Source organism: Fukomys damarensis, unplaced genomic scaffold, assembly GCF_012274545.1.
Source record: "Fukomys damarensis isolate Sample0158 unplaced genomic scaffold, DMR_v1.0_HiC HiC_scaffold_2, whole genome shotgun sequence".
NCBI lineage: Eukaryota > Metazoa > Chordata > Mammalia > Rodentia > Bathyergidae > Fukomys > Fukomys damarensis.
Genome location: NW_022900914.1, coordinates 32,857,409 through 32,878,767, shown reverse-complemented (window position 1 = coordinate 32,878,767; position 21,359 = coordinate 32,857,409). Strand labels below are relative to the sequence as shown.

The 21,359-nt window shown below is 34.0% G+C and overlaps 1 protein-coding gene across 2 annotated transcripts in view; it reads left to right on the top strand.

Annotated features, from left to right (window-relative positions):
• The window catches only part of Rtn4 (reticulon 4), a 63,762-nt gene that overhangs the window by 19,867 nt on the left and 22,536 nt on the right, over nt 1–21,359 (top strand). Inside the window, exon 3 of one of the 2 annotated variants that reach the window (XM_010615840.3) lies at nt 351–2,729. In XM_010615840.3, the coding sequence (XP_010614142.1) occupies nt 359–2,729 (2,371 nt within the window). In that variant the 5' untranslated portion in view covers nt 351–358. Of the gene's footprint in view, nt 1–350; nt 2,730–14,422; nt 14,658–21,359 lie in introns of those variants that run through there. The other variant, XM_010615841.3, reaches the window with a different exon arrangement.

Here is a 21,359-nt window from a genome sequence, read left to right as displayed (position 1 = left end):
ATATATATAGTTGAGCAAATCAGACTTTAGTGTACCTGTCAATGCAAATATTTTTACTTCTTTGTTATGAGAATATTTAATATTCTTTTGGCTTTTGAAATATACATTATTAACTACAGTCAAAATGCTATTCAGTAGCCATGCATATCATTTATTGACTATTTTCAGAAAAATACTCAAATTCAATATTCAGAAAAATTCTCAAATTTATTAGTTAAATGCTATTAACATTTCATTTTAGTGAAGAAGTAAGTCTTTACTAATACTGTTTTATGAGTCTGTCATAAAACTTGCATTAACTCTTAAGAACACTGGCATTCTCTAACTTTCCTTTCTGTCCATGGCCACAGAAAAAATTATGGACTTGAAGGAGCAGCCAGGTAACACTGTTTCGGCTGGTCAAGAAGATTTCCCATCTGTCCTGCTTGAAACTGCCGCTTCTCTTCCTTCTCTGTCTCCTCTCTCAACTGCTTCTTTTAAAGAACATGAATACCTTGGTGACTTACCAGCAGTATCTCCCATGGAAGGAGCACTTCGAGAAACTTTAAGTGAAGCTTCTAAAGATTTCTCAGAGAAGGCAAAAAATCCATTTGTAGATAGAGATTTAACAAAACGTTCAGAATTAGAATACTCAGTAATGGGATCATCATTGAGTGGCACTCCAAAAGCAGAATCTGCCATATTAGTAGAAAATCCTAAGGAAGAAATAGTTGTGAAGAACAAAGATGAAAAGGAGGATTTAGTTAGTAATATCATTCTTCGTAATCAACAACAATCACCTGTAGCACTTTCTAAATTGGTTAAAGAAGAGGAAAGAGGCATATCACCAGAAAAAACAAAGGACAGTTATGAAATGGGAATTGCAGTAGAAGCACCTTTGCGGGAGGAATATGCAGACTTCAAACCATTTGAGCAAGTATGGGAAGTCAGAGATACTTTTAAGGGAGATAGGAATGTGTTGGCTGCTAGGGGTAATATAGAAAGCAAATTGGAAAGTAAAGTGGATAAGAAAGGTTTTGCAGATAGCCTTGAGCAAACAAATCATGAAAATGATAGTGAAAGCAGTAACGATGATGCTTCTTTTCCCAGTACACCAGAAGCTGTAAAAGACAGTTCAAGAGCATATATCACATGTGCTCCCTTTAACCCAACAGCAACTGAGAGCATTGCAACAACTGTCTTTCCTTTGTTAGAAGATCATACTTCAGAAAATAAGACTGATGAGAAAAAAATCGAAGAAAAAAAGGCCCAAATTGTAACAGAGAAGACTAGCACCAAAACATCAAACCCTTTCCTTGTGGCAACACAAGATTCTGAGACAGATTATGTTACAACAGATAATTTATCAAAGGTGACTGATGAAGTGGTGGCAAACATGCCTGAAGGACTAACTCCAGATTTAGTACAAGAAGCTTGTGAGAGTGAATTTAATGAAGCTGTGGGTACAAAAGCTGCTTATGAAACAAAAATGGACTTGGTGCAAACATCAGAAGCTGTGCAGGATTCACTGTACCCTGTAGCACAGCTTTGCCCTTCATTTGAAGAATCTGAAGCTACTCCTTCACCAGTTTTGCCTGACATTGTTATGGAAGCACCATTAAATTCTCTAGTTCCTAGTGCTGGTGCTTCTGTGGCACAGCCCAGTTCATCACCGTTAGAAGCTCCTCCAGTTAATTATGAGAGCATAAAACATGACCCTGAAAATCCTCCACCATATGAAGAGGCCATGAATGTATCACTAAAAAAAGTATCAGGAATAATGGAAGAAATTAAAGACCCTGAAAGTATTAATGCAGCTGTTCAGGAAACAGAAGCGCCTTATATATCTATTGCATGTGATTTAATTAAAGAAACGAAGCTCTCTGCTGAACCAAATCCAGATTTCTCCAACTATTCAGAAATAGTAAAAGTTGAAAAGCCAATCTCTGATCATTCTGAGCTTGTTGAAGATTCCTCACCTGATTCTGAACCAGTTGACCTATTTAGTGATGACTCAATACCTGAAGTTCCACAAAAACAGGATGAAGCTGTGATGCTCATGAAAGAAAATCTTGCAGAAACTTCATCTCAATCGATAGAAATAGAAAATGTGGGAAAACTCAGTGCTTTACCACCTGAAGGGGGAAAGCCATATTTGGAATCTTTTCAACCTAATTTAGATACTATGAAAAATACTCTATCACCTGATGAAGTTTCATTATTGACCAGAAAGGAGAAAATTCCTTTACAGATGGAGGAGCTTGATACTTCAGTCTACTCAGATGATGACTTACTTATTTCTAAGGAAGCAAATGCAAGAGAAAATGAAACATTTTCAGATTCATCTCCAATTGAGATTATAGATGAATTTCCCACATTAGTCAGCTCTAAAATGGATTCTTCTAAATTAGCCAGTGAATACACTAACCTAGAAGTATCCCACAAAAGTGATAGAGCTGGGTCATTGCTATGCTCAGTAATGCCCCATGATCTTTCTTTCAAGAACATACATCCTAAAGATGAAGATAAAATCCTTGGCTCAGATGAGTTTTGCAAAGATAGATCTGACATATCAAAGGTTCCTTTACTGCCTCCAGAAGTTTCTCCTTTGGCAACTCAAACAGAGATAGGAAGCACAATTAAACCCAAAGTTCTTATGAAAGAAGCAGAGAAAAAACTTCCTTCTGATACAGAAAAAGAGAACAGATCACCATCTGCTATATTTTCAGCAGAGCTGAGTAAAACATCAGGTAATCAACGTATGCACTATTTCATGCTTTCATGTCACTACATTATGTATTGTACATTACATTTGTAGTGTCTTAATACATTATATTGATTAGAATTCTTTACCACTGTGTCACTTACAAGTTTTAGTGCTTTTTCTACTTTTCTTGGTCTCATCACTCACTTTTGCTTTTAACTTTTCCACACAATTGTTAGTAACTTTAATATTGCACCGTGGAACTAGAAAAAAATTTTTGTTAGAATGGGTTTCAATATCTTTTCAGTGTATTATGATAGCATGCAGATAAGAGATTTTATTTTTATCTTCATTCCAAAGCATACTTTTACTATTATTACTTTTATTATTTTTTTCAGTGAGAAGTAATAAAATTGGGCATACTCGTTTTGGCCTTATTTAGGAAAATATAAATGAAAAGTATGCTATTATTCTTCTGAAAAGTTTCAGTTTTCACACACCCATCCCCTCCTGGGGATCGGACTCAGGACCTTGTGCATGCAAGGCAGGTGCAGTGTCACTGAGCTAAATCCCCAGCCCTCCCCGTTTTTTTCTTTTGACTTTACACATACTTTATGTATAAAGTGATTTGCACACACTTCTTATTTAGTATTCTAATTTGACTTTTTTCTATTAACACTGTAGCTATTATGTAGCTGAGTAGACTTATTTATTGGAGATAGTACTAGCTATCATCAGACCATTTTAGAAATAGTTGCTGTATTAAGAAAGGAGATAATGATCATTCAGGTGATAAAGGTTAACATGGAGACTTGGTATTTGAAGATATGAACATGAAGGATAAAGGGAAAAGTCAAAGATAATTCCAGGATAATTCCTGGCATGTGCATGCATGGATGGCAGTATGAGAAACTGAGACAGGAAACATGAGAAAATAAAATGGGTTTAAAAGGAGAGGGTAAAAGAAAATTCACTTTAATTTACATTAATATGGGGATATCTGTGAGATACTGAATATATATAAAATCAAGCTCTTGAGAGAGATCTTGGCTGTACATGTGTATTTGCTATTGACTTAAAAATAGAAATTGTAGGGGAAGGGTAATAAGTGAAAAAATAGAAAATGGAAATAAAGTGTTTGTAAATGGGGAGGGGAGGAGGGAGTGAAGGGGGAGGGCAGAGACAAGGGGAAAAAATGAGAACCAAGACCTGTCATGTAAAGGTACAAGATCCCAATAATGAATGTAACTGTACTATATACCTAAAATGTGCCAATAAACTCCATTAAAAAAAAAAAGAAATGAAAGCCACAGATAGGAACTAAGGAGAAGCAAGAGAAAAGGAAGCTTTAACAGTGAAAGATGTGGTCAACATTAAATACTAGAGAGTTGCATTAATGCTTGAAGTTTGTTTAAAAAAAAAAGGAGGGTGTTAATATAAAAATAGCAAGTAATATATGGGCATAGTTAAAACCAAAGACTAAATGGGACTAGAGCAAATGGACACTAAATGTTGACAACTCTTAAATTTGAGAACACAGAATCAAGTTAGCAAGTAGGAAGGAGAGTTAGTATGGAATTGATGAAGGGTTTTTGTTTGTTTTGAGAGAAAGTCTGATATGAAGAGATTTCCAAGGGGGATGAGAAGTGCTCCAGAGTTCAGGTTGAGGAGCCTTAAAGAGGAAACTGCTTTGTAGTAAATGGAAAGTGTAGGCCTTGATTCTTCTAAAGTTTTATGGCTAGAAGTTGAGGAAATTGTTGGGTGGTTAGTGTTTATTCTTTGAAGGAGTTTGTTAGGTTGTTTGCTGAAAAAGAACTGGAATATACTTACGTAGAATAGATACATGAAATATTTTCTGACCAGAGAGTCAAAGCATTATATTAAGAGCTTAGTCAAGGATGAAAGGTGATCTGTGTGGTAGGGTGGCTTTTTTATATCCTAGACAGCTTGGATATGGGTTCAGACAAAGCAAATTGCTATATTGTTTGTGTTCTGTTGTGGTGGGCCTAGTGAAAGGACAGTAAGTCCAGAGAGTTGAGGATAATAACTGAAAAGTAGTTGGAAGGGATGAGTAGTAAGTAGAGGAAATGAAGAGGGAGTTGACAGATAGGTGGAAAGTAGAAAATCCATGAACTCGAGGTCCATATTAGGTCTTGGAATTTAATTTGTTAGGTTATTTGGAACAAAATGTGACTGCTAGAATATTGTGGTCAAAATAGGATTGTGAGTGTGTGTGAGTAGGTAGACAAATTGGATGTTAAATTTAGAATTTTGGAGCAATACAGAGTTTCGGTTGATTATACTCAAATAGCCAAGGTTTGGCTCATGGCCAACTGTGGAGTTGGGTGAAGATTACTAAAGGTGAGGTCAAGTAAACTATGAGGCCAAGGAGGTTAAATTGCATTTCACATGACATTTGTGTTTCCCGTGATGTTGACAGTATTTCAAATGGGTAAGATGATTAGGAAATAGGAACAAGAGTTAGGTAGTGTCTTGGCAACTGACAGAATAGAATATGAGCAATAAGAAAGAATAGAGTGACATAGCTGAATAGTGAAGGGCTCTGAAAGTAATAGTCTGGAAGGACCTTGGTAAGCAGAGGGTACTGACATGCTCCCTCTTCCCAGGTATGTAGAATATAAGAGAATAAGAACCCTGTATTTATACCATTTAGATGTCCTACAGGGAAACCACTATCTTCAAGGAAGAGCCAGGTTTTAGTGAAGGTGAGATGATGGCAGAAATGTCCAATAATGACCATTAGGAGAACAGATTCACAATAGAATGAAGGTTTCAAACAGCACAATAGAATGATTTGACGGGGGAAATGGAAGAATATGTTGGAAGCTTAGTGCAGGATGGTGATGAAAATGTATAGGTAAAGACCAGGGCGAAGCACAGATGTGAGCAGTTTTGAAATGCCTGTGAAATCTCCCTGCCCCAGCACTCACTGCCTCTTAAAAGTTAAAGCTAGCAGTCCTCTGGTAGATAGAAGCTTTTAGGAATTTCAGTAGTCAGCTGCTTCTTAGATTGATTTTGCTAAACCTAGGGATCTAGAGCCTGGTAGGTCAGCATTAAGGGAAGAATAGGTGCAGTGCCTTTGAAGACTTAGTGTAGGTATGGCTGAAGAAAGTATTATCAATGCTTGGGCACTCTCATTTTAGGAAATATTTATGCCTTTTCTCTAAGAGTTATTTATGACTTTTTACACAATCTTTTTAAAAAACTTCTCTTTGATTTAAAAAAAATCTTAGGTGACATGTAATCATACTTACCTAGGATACAGTGTAACAGTTTAGTAAATACATGCAATATGCAGCGATCAAAACAGGATAATTAGCATTTCAATCTCCTTAAGCATTATCTTTTTATTGTTCAACCTTTTGATATTAACTGTTAAGGAAGCTCAATAGGGAATAGGAAATTATTTGGGTGCACAAAATGCGTGAATCGTACAAGTCATGGGACAGAAGCTCAATGTTGGCATAATAGAAACAATATGGCAACATGAGTTCTACTCTTGGCTGTAACACTTGACAGTCATTTCATCGTTCTAGATTTTGTTTTTTCTGTAAAAGAAATGGGGTTAGATTAGGTTTTTGCAACTTTATAATTCCCTTGACTTAATTATAATTAACAGGCATGTGTTAAAAGCAGGTGAATAGTTCTGTTAGCATGCTTATGTCAAGCCCTACGCTAGACCTTTTTTGGCAGGGGAGACAAAAATGACAAAAGTCCTGTCCTCGTGTAACTTTCTAGTGGTGGAGGCAGATTTATAAGGACATAGCTGAACATGTTATATGGGTAAAAGGCATTTTCTTATCTTCCCAGGAGTGTACTGAAGCAAGATATACTGAAGGGAGACTGTGTTCTCAGATGGCCTGAAAACTTTGTAACATCCCTAATTATAATATACTTAGGATGTTTTAAATTATTACTGTGTATACCTTTAAACATTAAAAACATTGATAGGTATTAATTAGGTTATAAAATATTAATTTCCTCAGGTTATTGATTATCTCAGACTTGCTCACTTTGTTTCTTAAAATGACATTTTGTAGGCAGAATTCAGTTTTAATTTTGGGAAGATGGATTTTGTAAGGGAGATGAGCAAAGTATTAGGATACATACTTTGTCACTTAATTTTTGGAAGTAAAACTTGACAAGGAAAAATGAATATTAGTCTTATACCTTCTATTCATAATGGAGTTTGTAAGAACTATATGCTTAACATCAAAGTACACTGATTTTTCTTTGTAATCAATATCCATTGTTTTCTCTGCCACTATACCTCATTGTTTAGAGGCAGTTTTTAATTATCTAGGCCCAGCATTTCATAGTTCTCTGTTTAATGTTTTGAAAATCTTGGCTAAAGGTTTATAGTTTTGTTTTTCCATTTTTTTTTTGTTTGTTTGAAATATATTATTGGACCTTTAGTTTTTCAGTTTCCCACTCACTTTAACAAAGGTATAAGGTAAAATACTCTAATTCTTGCATAAATGTATTCTATTATACTGTGTATAGGCCAAGGTGTGAAACTTCTGAAAAGAATAGTTAACTGACAGGCAGCACTATTACATAATAATTGAAATGTTTTTGTCAGATGATGCATGGAATCTATTTGGCATAGGCATGACAGTTTAGGGATATGAGTGTATAATAGCTGTGAGTAGAACACTTGACACATGGTAAGGAAAAAGAGGTTGGTTCTCCATTGTAGGTGGTTTTGTGTAAGTTATAGATAGCAAACATGAGTAAACAAACCTTTAGACTTGTTATTTATATATAGATGATGAAAGTTTTTGAGATACTGTTTTGATGGAAACTATGGTCAGTATCTGAACAGACTCCCTTGAATTTAGGCACATGGATGGATTTGCAGAATCACCATGTGTGACTAATTGCAAAGAAACTTTCAGGTTTATTTGGAACTAACCTGAAAAACCATTCTATGCTAGAGAGTTTTTGTTTCAAGCTAGTTGCTAAATTATCTTTGACTGGAATTAAGCAGAATAAAAACTGATGGTATTATTTCGGATTGTTTTACTTTGTTTTAAAGCTGGGATAACTTCAGTTTTTACCAAAAAGTTGGGAAAATATAAATATAATTCAAGACCCTTCATCTGAAATCACCCATAGCATTTTATCCCATTTGCTTCACCATTTGTGATTTATCTTTTCTCTGGATACATAAATACATCTTTGTTTTTTCTGAACCATTTGAATCTGCCTTTGGCATTTTGCCCCTAAATAGTTCAAATTTTGTAACAGTACAGCTGTTCACTTCATAAATTTACATTGATCCAATACTTTTTTTCTGATTACGATCCTTATTTATGTCACTGTTCCCATCACTCGGGCAAAATACCTGATACCCACAACTTTAAAGAGGAGAGGTTGATTTGGTTCACACTTTCAGAGGGATCAGTCTGTGGCTGACTGGCTTCAAGGCAGAAACTGTATGGCAGGAGGGCTTGTAGGAGGAAAGCTGCTCAAAACAGTGGAAGCTAAGATGCAGAGCACAGGGTAACATTGCCAGAGAGGATGGGCCATAGACCAGTTAAAAAATAAACTGAATGCTTAAATTTCAAAACATCTGATACAGTAAAAGACACATTGCCATTAATCCTTCTCAAAATAATCCCCCTTGCTTTAGACACACTTATTTTCTTGCATGTTCAGAAGCAGCTCTGGAAGTTTTCTTTTGTGTTTTATAGTTGTGCTGTTGTGGCTGCCTTGATATCCTGAATTGATTTAAAAATACTTAGCTTTTATAGTTATTTGACTTTGGGGAACAGCCAGAAGTTGCACAATGCCAGATCCATTGAATAAGTTAGATGAGGACACACTGTAATATTTTATTTTATAGAATTGCCATGAATATTTCACATGTGATAAAAAATATGATGAATGTTTAATTTTAAAAATGCATTGCAGTAAGACACACTGCCATTAATCCTCCTCAGAATACTCCCCCTTGTTGCTTCAAACACAGTCATCCCATAATTCTTGGTAATGTCTTACTGTAATAAGCTTTTTATTTTAAACACTCATATCATGTCTACAGTGCACAAGATCAGTACCCAGATGGACCCAGAAGTGTGCTTTACTAATCACATAAATAAATTTTGAGCATTTTTACTGCAGACTCTTAATTCTAATCCAGTCTTTTTCTTCTTGGGAGAATTTTTTGGTAATTTTAGTGCTAGGAATTTCTCTCAAGGACCTATTGTTGGTGAAGTCAAGGCAGCTGCTCGGATTTGTGCTCAGTGTACACATTGTAAAAATACAGAAAAGCAGCAAGATGGAAAAGCTTAAAATGTTGCCCAGATGTTATCATGAATATTTTAGAATATATTCTAGCTTATTTTCAATATATGTGGACTTAATTAGTATAAGTATTTACTAAGTTGGGATAATGTTCTAAATAATGCTTATATGCTTAAAAGTTTTTAGCAGTATTTTATACAATGCAAACATTTCCATTTCTTTAAACATTCTGCATACTTTATAATGCTTTGGGTTCTTTAGTATGGATATACTTAGCTTGCTGTTGTCAGATTGTTTTTATTTATAAATACTGTTGTTGCTACTAATTTTTTTATATTTACAAATATTTTACATAGCAATTCTTTTTCACAGTTACTAGATATAAAATTGTAGGTTAATGGATATGAACATGTTTGAGTTTTGACAGAAGTTGGCCACTAGAAAAATTGTACCAATTTCACCCTGTAACAAAAAACCTTTTTCTTACCATCACCAGTTGATACTGTTTTTGTTTAGTTAACATTCCCAAGTTACATAAAATTCAGAAACTAACTTCCTCCCTCTTCCTTTTAGGGCCTTTATATTGAGCTATGTCCTCAGCCCTTTTTATATTCTTTATTTTTAGATAACATTCTCCTAAATCACTAAGTTGCCCAGGTTGGGCTTGAATTTGTAGACCTCCTCCTACCTCAAGCCTCCCAGAGTGCTGGGATTATAGGTATGTGCCACCATGCCCGGCTTTTTTTTTTTTTTTTTTTTTTTTTTTTTTTTCTTCACTTCTTAGGTATGTTTCCTGAAATTTATGGTTGGTATTTTCACAAAACCATTACCAGTGTGAGGGTTGAGGATGTAACACAGTGGCACTGTGCCTGCGTGGCAAAAAAGCAAAAGGTCCTGAGTTTGATGGGGTGGGGCAGGGGAGGTCTCTTTAAAAAAACAAAACAAAACACCAATCCATTACCAGTTTGAGATGAAACAGTGGTATCTTGCTGTTTTAATATTTAATTATTGGTGAAGTGAACATATTCCATATATTGGCTATATTTTGGTTTTTTGTACCTTTTGCCTACTTTAAAATTTAGGCCATTTTTCCCCTGGTTTTTATGAGATAGATAGATAGATAGATAGATAGATAGATAGATAGATAATGTAAACTCTTGTCAATTTACAGTTTTCCCTCAAGTTTCTAAAAGGTTTTGATTTTTCATTACATTTGGGGTACATTTTCACTTTTTACAAATCTATGTCTTTATTATTTATGATTTTAATTTATACATTTAATTTTGATCTATTTAAAATTGATTATAGATTTTGGCCAGAGATTATTTTGTTTTATATGTCAGTTTTTTGGTGGAGTTGTTTTCTTGTTATACTCTGATTTAATTCTCTGGTGCCAGGCAACAATTCTATGGAAGGGCCAGAAAATTGAGAATACCTGTCATCTGTCAGGGAGTCAACAGTAGACTGAGTGTTGGTGCCATCTAGTGTTAACAGAAAATCAGTTCTCTGGAATACTTTATAACTGACCATATGGAATGTAGTTTTTTCAGTTGGGCAGAGAGATTTAGTGCTACATATATGTGCTTTACACTTATAAATAATTTTAAAATGATTTTTATTATCAATTTTGAATTTTGGTCTCGTATCAAATGATTGAATCATGGTATTACAAACGTTTTGGAATGACAAGATTTTCTCAAACCTTTGTATTTTAATGAAAACTTACAATTTTAGAAGGTCTGTTCAGAGCCTAATGACTTAATTTTTGAAATCTGAATTTAGAAATGCTTTGAATCTTTAGGAATAACTGTATTTTAGATTGTTAACATGAGCATTTATTCAGTTCTGAAGTATCACTTTCAACTTTGAGAAATTTTATTACTCATTTTAGCTGATGTGAAATTGTTAATAGACTTCAAAAATACTTTTCTGCCATTTTAAGTTTTAATGTCATTCACTTTATAAATTAAAATTTTCCTCCATTTCTTTAGATTAATTTCAGTAATGTTGAAGTGCTGTAATTTAGTCCATAGAGGGCATTATATTACAACATACTGTAGGGTTTTTAAATTGCTTGATACCTATCAGTAATGAAGAATGTTTTTTTACCTTTGTGTAGCTCAGAATAAAGTTTGTAATAAGTTCAAAACTATGAAGCTATAATTGTTTCATATTAACTTTTTAAAAGGTTTGCTTTTTGTGGCTAGAAGTAGAAAGTTTTGCTATCAAGAACAGCAGTACATCAGCTATATCTGACTTAGAGAGTAGCACTTTCAATGCAAATGACTACTTTCCTACCTTATTTTTCATGTTTTTAAACATGGTAAAGAAAATAAGGCAAAACAAAAATTTGAGTTTTTCTGGAGTTTGGCAGTAGGAGGAGGAAAGAAATGGAAAAGGAGGGATTTCTTAGGAAAAGCTGAACAGGGCAGGCATATGGCTTATTTACTGCCTGCCGCCTGTTCTCCTCTGAAATCCTGCTAGTTGGGTACAAGCTAACACACACACACACAATTTAGAATTTAGAAATTTTAAATTTTCTAGTAGGAGATGATTTACTCATACCTTTGTAAAAGTTAGGGGTACATGTGGAGAGATCTTTATCTTTGGTTTTTGTAGCGCTCAGGAAAGGCTACTGGGGATAATGAATATTGAGCAGTGGGAAGCTGTTAAATATGAACTTTTGAACTTCTGTTTCAAAAATTCTGTGTAAGACTGATTTTCTGATGAAAAAAAAGAGTGATACTTTCACCCTCTCCTCATCCCCTCTCCCAAAATGCAGCAGGATTTAGGCAATATTTTTTTTTATTTGCATAAAAAGTAAAAAAGTCTTCTGTAGCTTCTCTTTTGGAAGCCTTCTAAAGGAAAATAAGGTCCTCTCAAACAAGGTGTCATTTTGTAAGTTGGGATGTAGGTGCTCTGTTTGAAAAATATCCTTGAAAAAAGATTTCATTTTTTAAAATATAGATATTTGAAGAAAATAATGATAAAATTTAAATAGATTTATTGCTCCCCCCTTAACCTCTTACAATGGAGGTTTGATGAAAATAGGATCCATAAACTATGCAGGTATAAATTTTGTCACATCAACTTTTTAAATTTAAGCACTTTTGTGCTTAGGTAACCAAATTGAAAACAACTCTAGTTTTAAGACTTTGAGAATGAAATGGACAAAATATCAGTTGATTTCCATGAGCTAATTTTTCCTGCATACTTAGTAGCCTACATTGCAAAGACTGAAAATTAAAGAACTAGAAATCACCATGCAGGATTGAAATGTTTATGAATTTAAGGGTTATTTTTTGATTTTTTTTTTTTTTTTTTTTTTTTTTTTTTTTTTGTACTGGGGATCGAACTTGGGTCTTTGCACTTGTGAGGCAGGCAGCAGAACCACTGAGCTAAATTATTTTGAATTTTTATTCTGTGTAGGACACTTATTTTTAATGTTTAGATGAGTGGTTATTACTGCATACTCTTGGCATTCTCAGTATGTTGTGTCAGGTATTGAGGATTAAACCCAGAACCTTTACACTGAGCTACATCTCCTTCATTTTTATAATTTTGAGACAGGATCTCCTTAAATTGCCCAGATTGAGCTTGGAATTTGTGATCATCTTGTCTCAGCCTCTAGGTGCTCATATTATAGGTGCGTGCCACCATGCTTGGCAAAAATAAATGAAATCAAATACACAAAAGATGTAATGTTAATGTTAAATGCTTTTTCTGCAGAAATCTTTTCTCCTAATAGAGTAGTAATCTCTAAATTGAAACTAGTGTTTGAGTGCTGTTTTTAGTACTTCATTTGCATGGTATTTATTGGCCTTTAAGGTTTTTTGTTGCTGTTATTCTGTCTTTGTTTTGTTTTGTGTTTTTGCAGTCCAGGGATGAAAGGCAGGGCCTTGAGCATGCTCTGCAAGCTCTCCACGTTAAGCTATACCTTTAGCCCCAGGTCTTCAGTGTTAAGGGACTCATTAGAAAGTATTGTTTGGAAGTATTTTATACTTACTGAATAGTTTAGGGTTCTAAACTGTTGTGTGAAAAGGCCACATAATTTCAGCCAGGATGTGACTTGGTGACAGATTTCTCAAATATGCATGGATCTGTCTGGTGAATAAAGCTTAAAGTTAAACATTAACTCTTGAACTGAGAATAACAGATGACTCTTAAAAATGACTTTCCTTTGTTTAAAATTGGAGTTGGATAACAGACAGGAAAAGAAACGAGTCATTGGTACTTAGGCCACTTCTGATATGAAGGAATTTGCAGTTTGTAACCCATAGTTTTATAGTAGTTTAGAAAAAAATCCCTACTTCAGTGTATCTAGTCTCAAGATACATACCTTTCTACAGAGGCTATGTATCTTACAATATTTTGTTATACCATGTGTTTAAAATATTGTCTGATTTGTATTTACCGCTAGCATCAGGTAAACTAGTTGTGGACCATTAATAAAGACATAATATTCTTCATTGAATTGCAGTTTTATAAATGTGAACAAAATTTTGGAAATGTTGTAAATATTTATTTATTTTTATTTTTTTAAATTTTTTTTGGAGACAGTGTCTCACTATGTAGTTGAGACTGACCTGGAACTCACTATGTAGTCCAGCCTGCTCTTGAACTCACAGTGATCCTCCTGCCTCAGCCTCCTGAGTGCTGGGATTACAGGCATGCACCACCACGCCTGGCCTAATAGAGTTATTTTTAGGTTTATCCAAATTTTGAGGGCCAGGGATTTAGCTCAATGATGCTGCCACCTGCCTCACAAGTGCAAAGTGCTGAATTCAATCCCCAGTACCAAAATAAAAAAAAGAAAGAAAATTTTGATTTTCTCAAGGCAAATTATGTAATTATAGCACATGAATATTTCTTCCTAAGCTAAGGTTACATTAATATCTGCACATTATCTAATAAGTATTTATTATTGAAAGATTGAATTAGAGCAGATGGTAAGTATGTTTCTACATGTTTGCATTTCTATAATTGTAAGAAAAAGATTGCTGAAAATGATATGTGTCTGTTTAAGTAATATATGTTCAGTAAACAATTTTGCTTTGAGTCTCTGCTCCTGCCTTTATAAGGGTGCAAGATGCTGAATGTGTTAATCCTTAAAGAGAGTAAGAAAAGACTGAACGTTTCTCAGGCTTGAAATTTAAGCTTTTACCCTTCTTTGGAGCAGTCCATTTTTATCTTAGTGGGTTATTGTTGATTTTTAAGAGTTTCAGTGAAACTGAAAACCCATGATCCAGGCATCTGTTAAAGGGCGGGGGAACCAATGTATATGGCTTTATGTCCATTTCAGATACTTAATTTTTAGCTCTGTTGAAAGAACAATCCTATTTTTCTTGTAATAGCCTGCACCTTCCCTTGCAAATGCAGCTTTACTTGGTATGAGCAACAAGCAAATGACTAGAACAATAAACAGATAGAAGGAAGGCATTAATGCCTGAGTATTAGTAGCCTAGTTACAGATTGCACTGCGTCAGACTGCTCCACACCCAGAAGACGTCAGGTGACTTCAGCCCTGCTGCAGTTGTGCAGCAGAGGAGACTGCAGACTTTGATTGAGGAAACGGATATTTCATGTCTCAGGGTAGACTTTTGCAGTTATAGCTTTTCTGTTGGTATGTATAATTGATAATAACAGCCGGAGGGCAGATTGTGACAAGAGATGGACGGTCAGAAGAAAAATTGGAAGGACAAGGGTATATCTGCTTTTTAATCTTTTATTCATTTTATGTGTAACCAGCAATATATTTCTATGAGTAAGCTTTACAATTTAGATACATTTGGGACTGAAAGTGAAACCTATGAAAGATTTTAAGGCTAAAGGGATTAAAAACAGTTCTCTCTATTTTTACAGTTGGTTGTATACTAGAAAATGTCATGCTGTTCTGTTTCACTGGTCTTTGGTTTAGTCTTTTCAGTCTTACCATGGAAATATTTTGTTCTCTAACATTTCATTTGTTGTTCACCTTGATGTGATAAATATATACATAACTGTGTTCCATGATGACATTTTCTATGACTATTTTTTAAAAAGCTTACTTGGTATAGTTCTTTCCAAAGGTTTATAGGTTGCAGGATAATTGCATTGCAGTAAGCTTTACTTCCATTTAAATCTGACTTCAACCCTTAAAAATTAGCAGCTGCCTTTTAATTATATTTTTATCTATCTTGAAATTGTTCAAACATGTAGTTTTAAATGCATGCCTCTGTTTAAATTCACTAACCTTTGTCCTTGTAATAACCAATCAGTCATCTTGATCCCTTTTCCTCCCCCTTAAAAGCCCAGATCCTTTCAAATCTCTGTGGATCATTGCGTAAGAATTTAAGCCTGTAAGTGGCAAAATGTTGACTTGAAGGAATAATTTAAGTATTTTGTGTAGATGGTTAAATGCCATTTTTAATAAAGAGATGATAAATTATATATCTGAACACAGTAAATTGTCTTAAAAATTATTAGAGCTATTTTTAAGTAGTCTAAATAGACATTCCATGCAAGGAATTTTTTTTTCTGGTTATGTTTAAGTTTAATTCTTTAAATGTTATTTCTTTCTAAAACAACTATTAGCATCAGAATAATTTTCTAAAAGCACTATTTTTAGCTAATTATGGTAATTTTTACAATGTCCTTTTTAAAAACTTGTCTAAAGGAAAGTGAGGGAAAAGGTGAGTTTAAAATTGAGTTCAGGGCTGGGGATTTAGCTCAGTGGTTCGGTGGCCTGCTTGCAAGCGCAAGGACCCGAGTTCAATCCCCGGTACCAAAAAAAAAAAAAAATGAGTTCATATTGAGGCACAGGAAAGGTTTTTATATTTAACACAAATAATAGAAAATATACCTTTAAGGTTTTATCTTTATGGTTTTAAAGAGAAGAATTTTTATTTCTTTGTTCTTTTAGCAGTCAGCATTAAAAGTGAAAGATGAGAGGATACACTAGTTTTTGATAAAAGTGATATTGTAATAAATACAAACTTTAAAAATAGGTGAAAAGTCACTTTATTACCTCAGTATTTCTTAGACCATTTAATAATTCTTATGTTCTTTGTTGGCTAATTTAGGAATGCTTAAGACAGAAGAAAGTTTGATTGGAGATTATATTTCACTAATTATTTTTAGATATAAAATACACAGTTTTATACTATTGGATATCTCTTGGGAGCCTCACTTTGTATATAAGTGGAATAGTACAATAATTTTCAAGTACTTGTCTTTAGCTCTTTTGGTCAGTAAACTAACTTCATTTGTTTCTGTCTGGGTGGCTAAATTGCATTTTAGTATTTTCTTACCAGCTCATTTAACATTGTAGATTTATAGAGTAAAATGTAAATTGAAAATCACTGACAAGCCAAAGCTGCCATTTTAAAGGATATGACAGTACAAAGAACCTGAGATAGGGTTTATGTAAATTTAAAAAATGTATTTAGGGCCAGATTTTTAAAGACATCTGATCTCTTTAGGTTAAGACCAGTATTTAACAATTTGTATTCTTTTATTCATATTTTCTATGGTTCCTTAGCAGAATACTTAATGAAATTTACATGTTATTTGATTAGTGAGGTTAGGTGGAAAACTTGGATCAAGGGAGGCTTGATCATTTGAGTGGATGGGTGGTAGAATGATGTAAACCCTAAAAAAGATAAGACAGTGAATAAAACTTTCCAGCGAGAAGGATACATGGGACAGTAGTAGAAAGATAAGATTGATGTGGTCAAAAAACCTAGAAGATTTGGAAGATCTAGGTCAGGTTCCCTCAAACTTCTCAGAATAGGAATCACCTCGTGTTTCTTTTCTTTCTTTTTTTCATTGAATTTTTTGGTACTTTTTAGGTATACAGTACAGTTGCATTCATCATTGGGATCTTGCATCTTTACAAATCTTGGTTCTCATTTTTCCCCATGTCCCTGCCCTCCCATCAAACCCCTCTCATGTATTAAAAAATACAGATTCCTGTGATCGTAACCACACAGATTTTATAGAGCCTGACAATCTGTATAGTAAGCATCCTGGTATAATTCCTCTTATAGTTAGACAAAATAGGGAAAAAGTAATGTAGGACTTTAAGTCTCAGTTCTGATATACTTTTGATTTAGGCCAGGATAAGAAACAGCATTTTTATTTTTTAGTCTTAGTTTCCTTGTTTCCATTATTTGTGGGGTTCCAGTTTTGAGGTTAGGTTCTCTGGTTCTTATGAAAAGATTCTGTGGGTCAGATTGCAGAAGATATTGAGTTTGAATTTTATTATAAAGGAAGTAAAATAGCCTTTAGAAGGTAGAGTGATAAATCATAACAAGTTTGGAAGATTGGTTTGGACAAGAACCTAAAAACTGGATCAGTTGGATAAAGATAACTTGGCAAAAGTTAGAGAAAAACCTACATGCAGAAATATTGTTAGATATTTCTTCTAGATTTTGGTTTTGTAGGGTGGTACTATATGTATATGCTGTACAAAATTTAGAAGATATATAGAAGAACAAACATCACACAAAATGGGTTGGGTATATTTTTAACAGGGTGTGTGTATGTGTTGGGGTGGTTATCAGCATATTTAGTTGTGTAACCTTTCCTTCCACCACAAAATAGGGAAAAATCTTTCACTTTTAAAAATATTTTACATTACTGACTGCAGTAATTCTCAGTATATATTATTAATTCAAAATAAATAAGGTGCCCCTAGAGATTTGCAACTATAAACAGTGCTAACATTAATAAATTGAATATACTTATTTATGATTATTTCCAAATTGATAGGTTATGGTATCTAGGCTTTTGGTGTGGTTGCAAAATTCTCCAAAATGATTGTATAGATTATTATTTTAAGCGATGAATAAGAGTGTCATGGAATCCTAAGATTAAATACTATACATTTCTGACAAGTTTTGGTAGGGTGGGAGTGTACTGGGGCTCAAACTCAGGATCTCGCACTTGCTGCTGAGCTACATCCCTGGCCCCTCATTTCTGATGATTTTTAACCATTCCTAAGATAACTATTTTGTCATGTCCAAGCCAGATTTTTTATTTTTTAAATGTACTCATGCTTTCTATTTATTGCGGAAAAAAAGATTTAGAGTCTTCTGTGGATAGAGACAGAGAACACTGGTGGAAATAGCCTCTGTTTTCTTGTTTACCCAAATCTGGGTACTCCTAAGTTTATCACCGGAACTTTCTTTTTCATGTTAAATTCATATGCTGGGCTTTTAAAAAGGTATTCCATGGCCCAAGTCCCAGCCTTTACAAAAAGTCTCATCTCTTGTTAATTCCAGTTTCAGGCCATAGTAAAGGAATTGTTCCATAATTACGTAAATACGGCTGTTCTTGTATTTGTCTTTCCTGTGCCTGGAATGCCCTTTCTTCCCATTTTGTCCAAGTAGTAGTGCTAAAGATCCAGCCTTCCCAGCCAAAAGTGATGCAGTGTTTCTTAGAATACGCATCTCTTGGTTTTGGCTTTGTGCCTTGTATTACTTTGTGTGTGTGTGTGTTCATTTTCTAGTCTTTAAGTTCGTTGAAGGCGGAAATGGTGGTTTCATCACCAGTGGTGGTCTCCTAGTTGGCTCTGCGCAAGTTCTCAATAATGTGAGAGGCAGAGGGTTCTGGAGTTGGACCCTGTTACGTACAGTATCGGGGGAAAAAATGTAAATGATTTATCAAGTGGAAAAAATTAGAAAAGGTATTTGCTACCACTCCCTTAAAAGAGCAATTAAGTAACTTAACACAACTTTTATAAATTCAGAAATTCTAGATTATATCTCCAGATACTACATTTTAATAATTACTTCAACTTTCTTATTCTACAGATGAGGAAGCCAACATAACTAAAGAATTTAATTTTCTCAGGACATATGGTTTGTGGCATGAGGCCTTTTTATTTCAGTTTGATTTCTACTTGACCAAAGATTGAAAAATATAAAAGATAAAATTACCCATGTTTTGGTATTTTATTCATTCACTATCTGTGGCATCTCATTGAAGAAGGAATATATTTATTTATGTGTGATCCTCATTGAACATAAAAGAGGTAGTAATTGTCTATTGCACCAGCCATGGAAGAAGGTAGATGTGGTTAGAAGCTTAGGGAAGTTAAAAGATTAAGCCAAGTGGGAATTCCCTGGATCAGAGTCTAATTTCTTAGACCTTAAGGATTATATTTCATGTTTGAATGTAGGAAGAACATTTAAGCAGTGAATAGAATCTTATTTTGTTCTCTGGTTTTCCCTAAGTTTCCTTTTTATTTATTCACCTGATCTTTATCTCTTTGCTAGGATTTGGGTAAAGGATACTGTAAAATTTAATGTAGCCAGTGCTATTCTACTCATCCATAGACTAGTTTCTGAAACTAAATATTCTGATTATTTCTCTGTTTTACCATGGATAAGATTGGCTTATTATTAGGGGTGTGTGTATGTGTATGTGTTTCATCTGACTCACAGCTTTCAAATTTACCACTAAGGCATGTATGATAGACACTAAAATAATGTGTTATTCTTCAAATACTGTATTGCTCCTATCATATTCTATGTAGCCCTTATTTTAGTAGTTCAAACCAACTTAAAGGCCAAAAAACTATCAAATGTTAATGATAACCCTGGATAAATTTAGAAATTGCCACTCTCAGATTTGCTAAAAAGAGTGTGAAGAACTAAAACTATTCATTGATGTATGCACTTTTACTTTTTTACCTAAAGATTGTTAAAGTTTGTGCTGGTATGGAAAGTGATGGAGTTTAATATATTCTACATACCTAAAGAGAAGATACTCAGTGTTGCCTTAAAGAAAATGAAATTAATGGAAAAATTGGTTTATAAAGCTTGGAAGTAGGAGTTAGAATTATTTTCTGTTTTGCTTTTGTAAAAGTGAGGCGTATGTGGCAATTTATCAAATCTGTTCTCTATCTTACGAATATATATATTATTTTGGCAAGGCAACAAATAATCATTGTTATTTTTTATTTCCTGCATTTTTACTTGAGCATACTTAGGGAAAAAGATCACTTCGTGAATCTAAATTCTATACCAAGTAACAAAGGGGAAATTATGACTTTATCTTGAAACAGAACCAACAATTAATTAGGAGATTTACTCTATTCTTAACAAAATTTAGTTTACCATCACTGCTGTGCATAAAATTTCTTAGAGGATGAATTTGGTTTTGGGGGAATGTCATTTTTTCCACAAAATTACATAGTATAAAATGACACCTTTTGTTGCCTAATTTGACAGGGAATCATTTATAATAGTCCTTTGGCAAATAAAGAAAAAGAAAAAAAAGTTCAAGGATTTTAGTTACTTTCCTAGGTTCTTTTTTACTTTTTGAGGTGAACTTAGTCTGTTCTGAAGGGCCAATAGGTCATTGGACTTTTTTTTTTTTTTAATTGAGTTTATTGGTACAATCTAGGTATACAATGCAGTTACATTCATCATTGGGATTCTGTACCTTTACATAATAGGTCTTGATTCTCATTTTTTCCCCTTGTCCCTGCCCTCCCTTCACCCCCTCTTCCCCTCCCCATTTACAAACACTTTATTTCCATTTTTCAGTTTCTCATATTTTTTTTTCCTCTCCCTTGTTATCTTTCCCCCACCCTTCCCACTTTCCCTACACCTTTAGCCCTTTACTTCCTATTTCACATTATTAATTATGTCATTAGGATCCTGTGTACTTTTAGTAGTTTTTCACACCAAAGAAACTATTTGGTATTTCCGTTAAAGAAATCTCTGTATGAACATTAAAAATAGGGAATCCTAAAATAAAACTAAAAAGGAAAGTAAAAGAGAAAAGGCAATGATGAAACATTAAAATAATCCATAATTCTGGAGATGAAAATGGTCCCTGAACATATTTAAATTGCTTCTTGCTCTTATAGTCTTATCATATTCTTTTTTTCATTATTTAGAGAACACTTTATTAGTTTCTGTAATCAAACCCACATATGACCTTACATAGGTCATTGGACTTTTTTTGAAGCAGTTCTCTAACAATCATTCAACTATTACCTTATTAAATTTTACATTACTAGTAAGAAGACTTAAATATTGCACTGTGGTTAATTTGCATTGTTTTACATAGCAAGATATTTAGGTGATGGGTGAGTGCTGATTATAAGGTCAAACAATAGGGGTTATTTATAGGCTTGGATTAATTTTTAGGTTGGTTGTTCAGTATATGTGTTCTAATTTATGAAGACTTGTTCAGTGTATGTGTTCTAATTTATGAAGAATTGCCCAACCTGTGCAACTTCATAATTGCAAGGACTCATTCACAATAGTAAGGTGAGCCCATTGTCCTCCTCATTGATTACTAGAAAACTAGAATTTTTAAAACATCACAAGAGGGTCGGGGAATTTAGCTCAGCGGTTCGGTGGCCTGCCTTGCCTTGCAAGCGCAAGGACCTGAGTTCAATCCCCGGTAA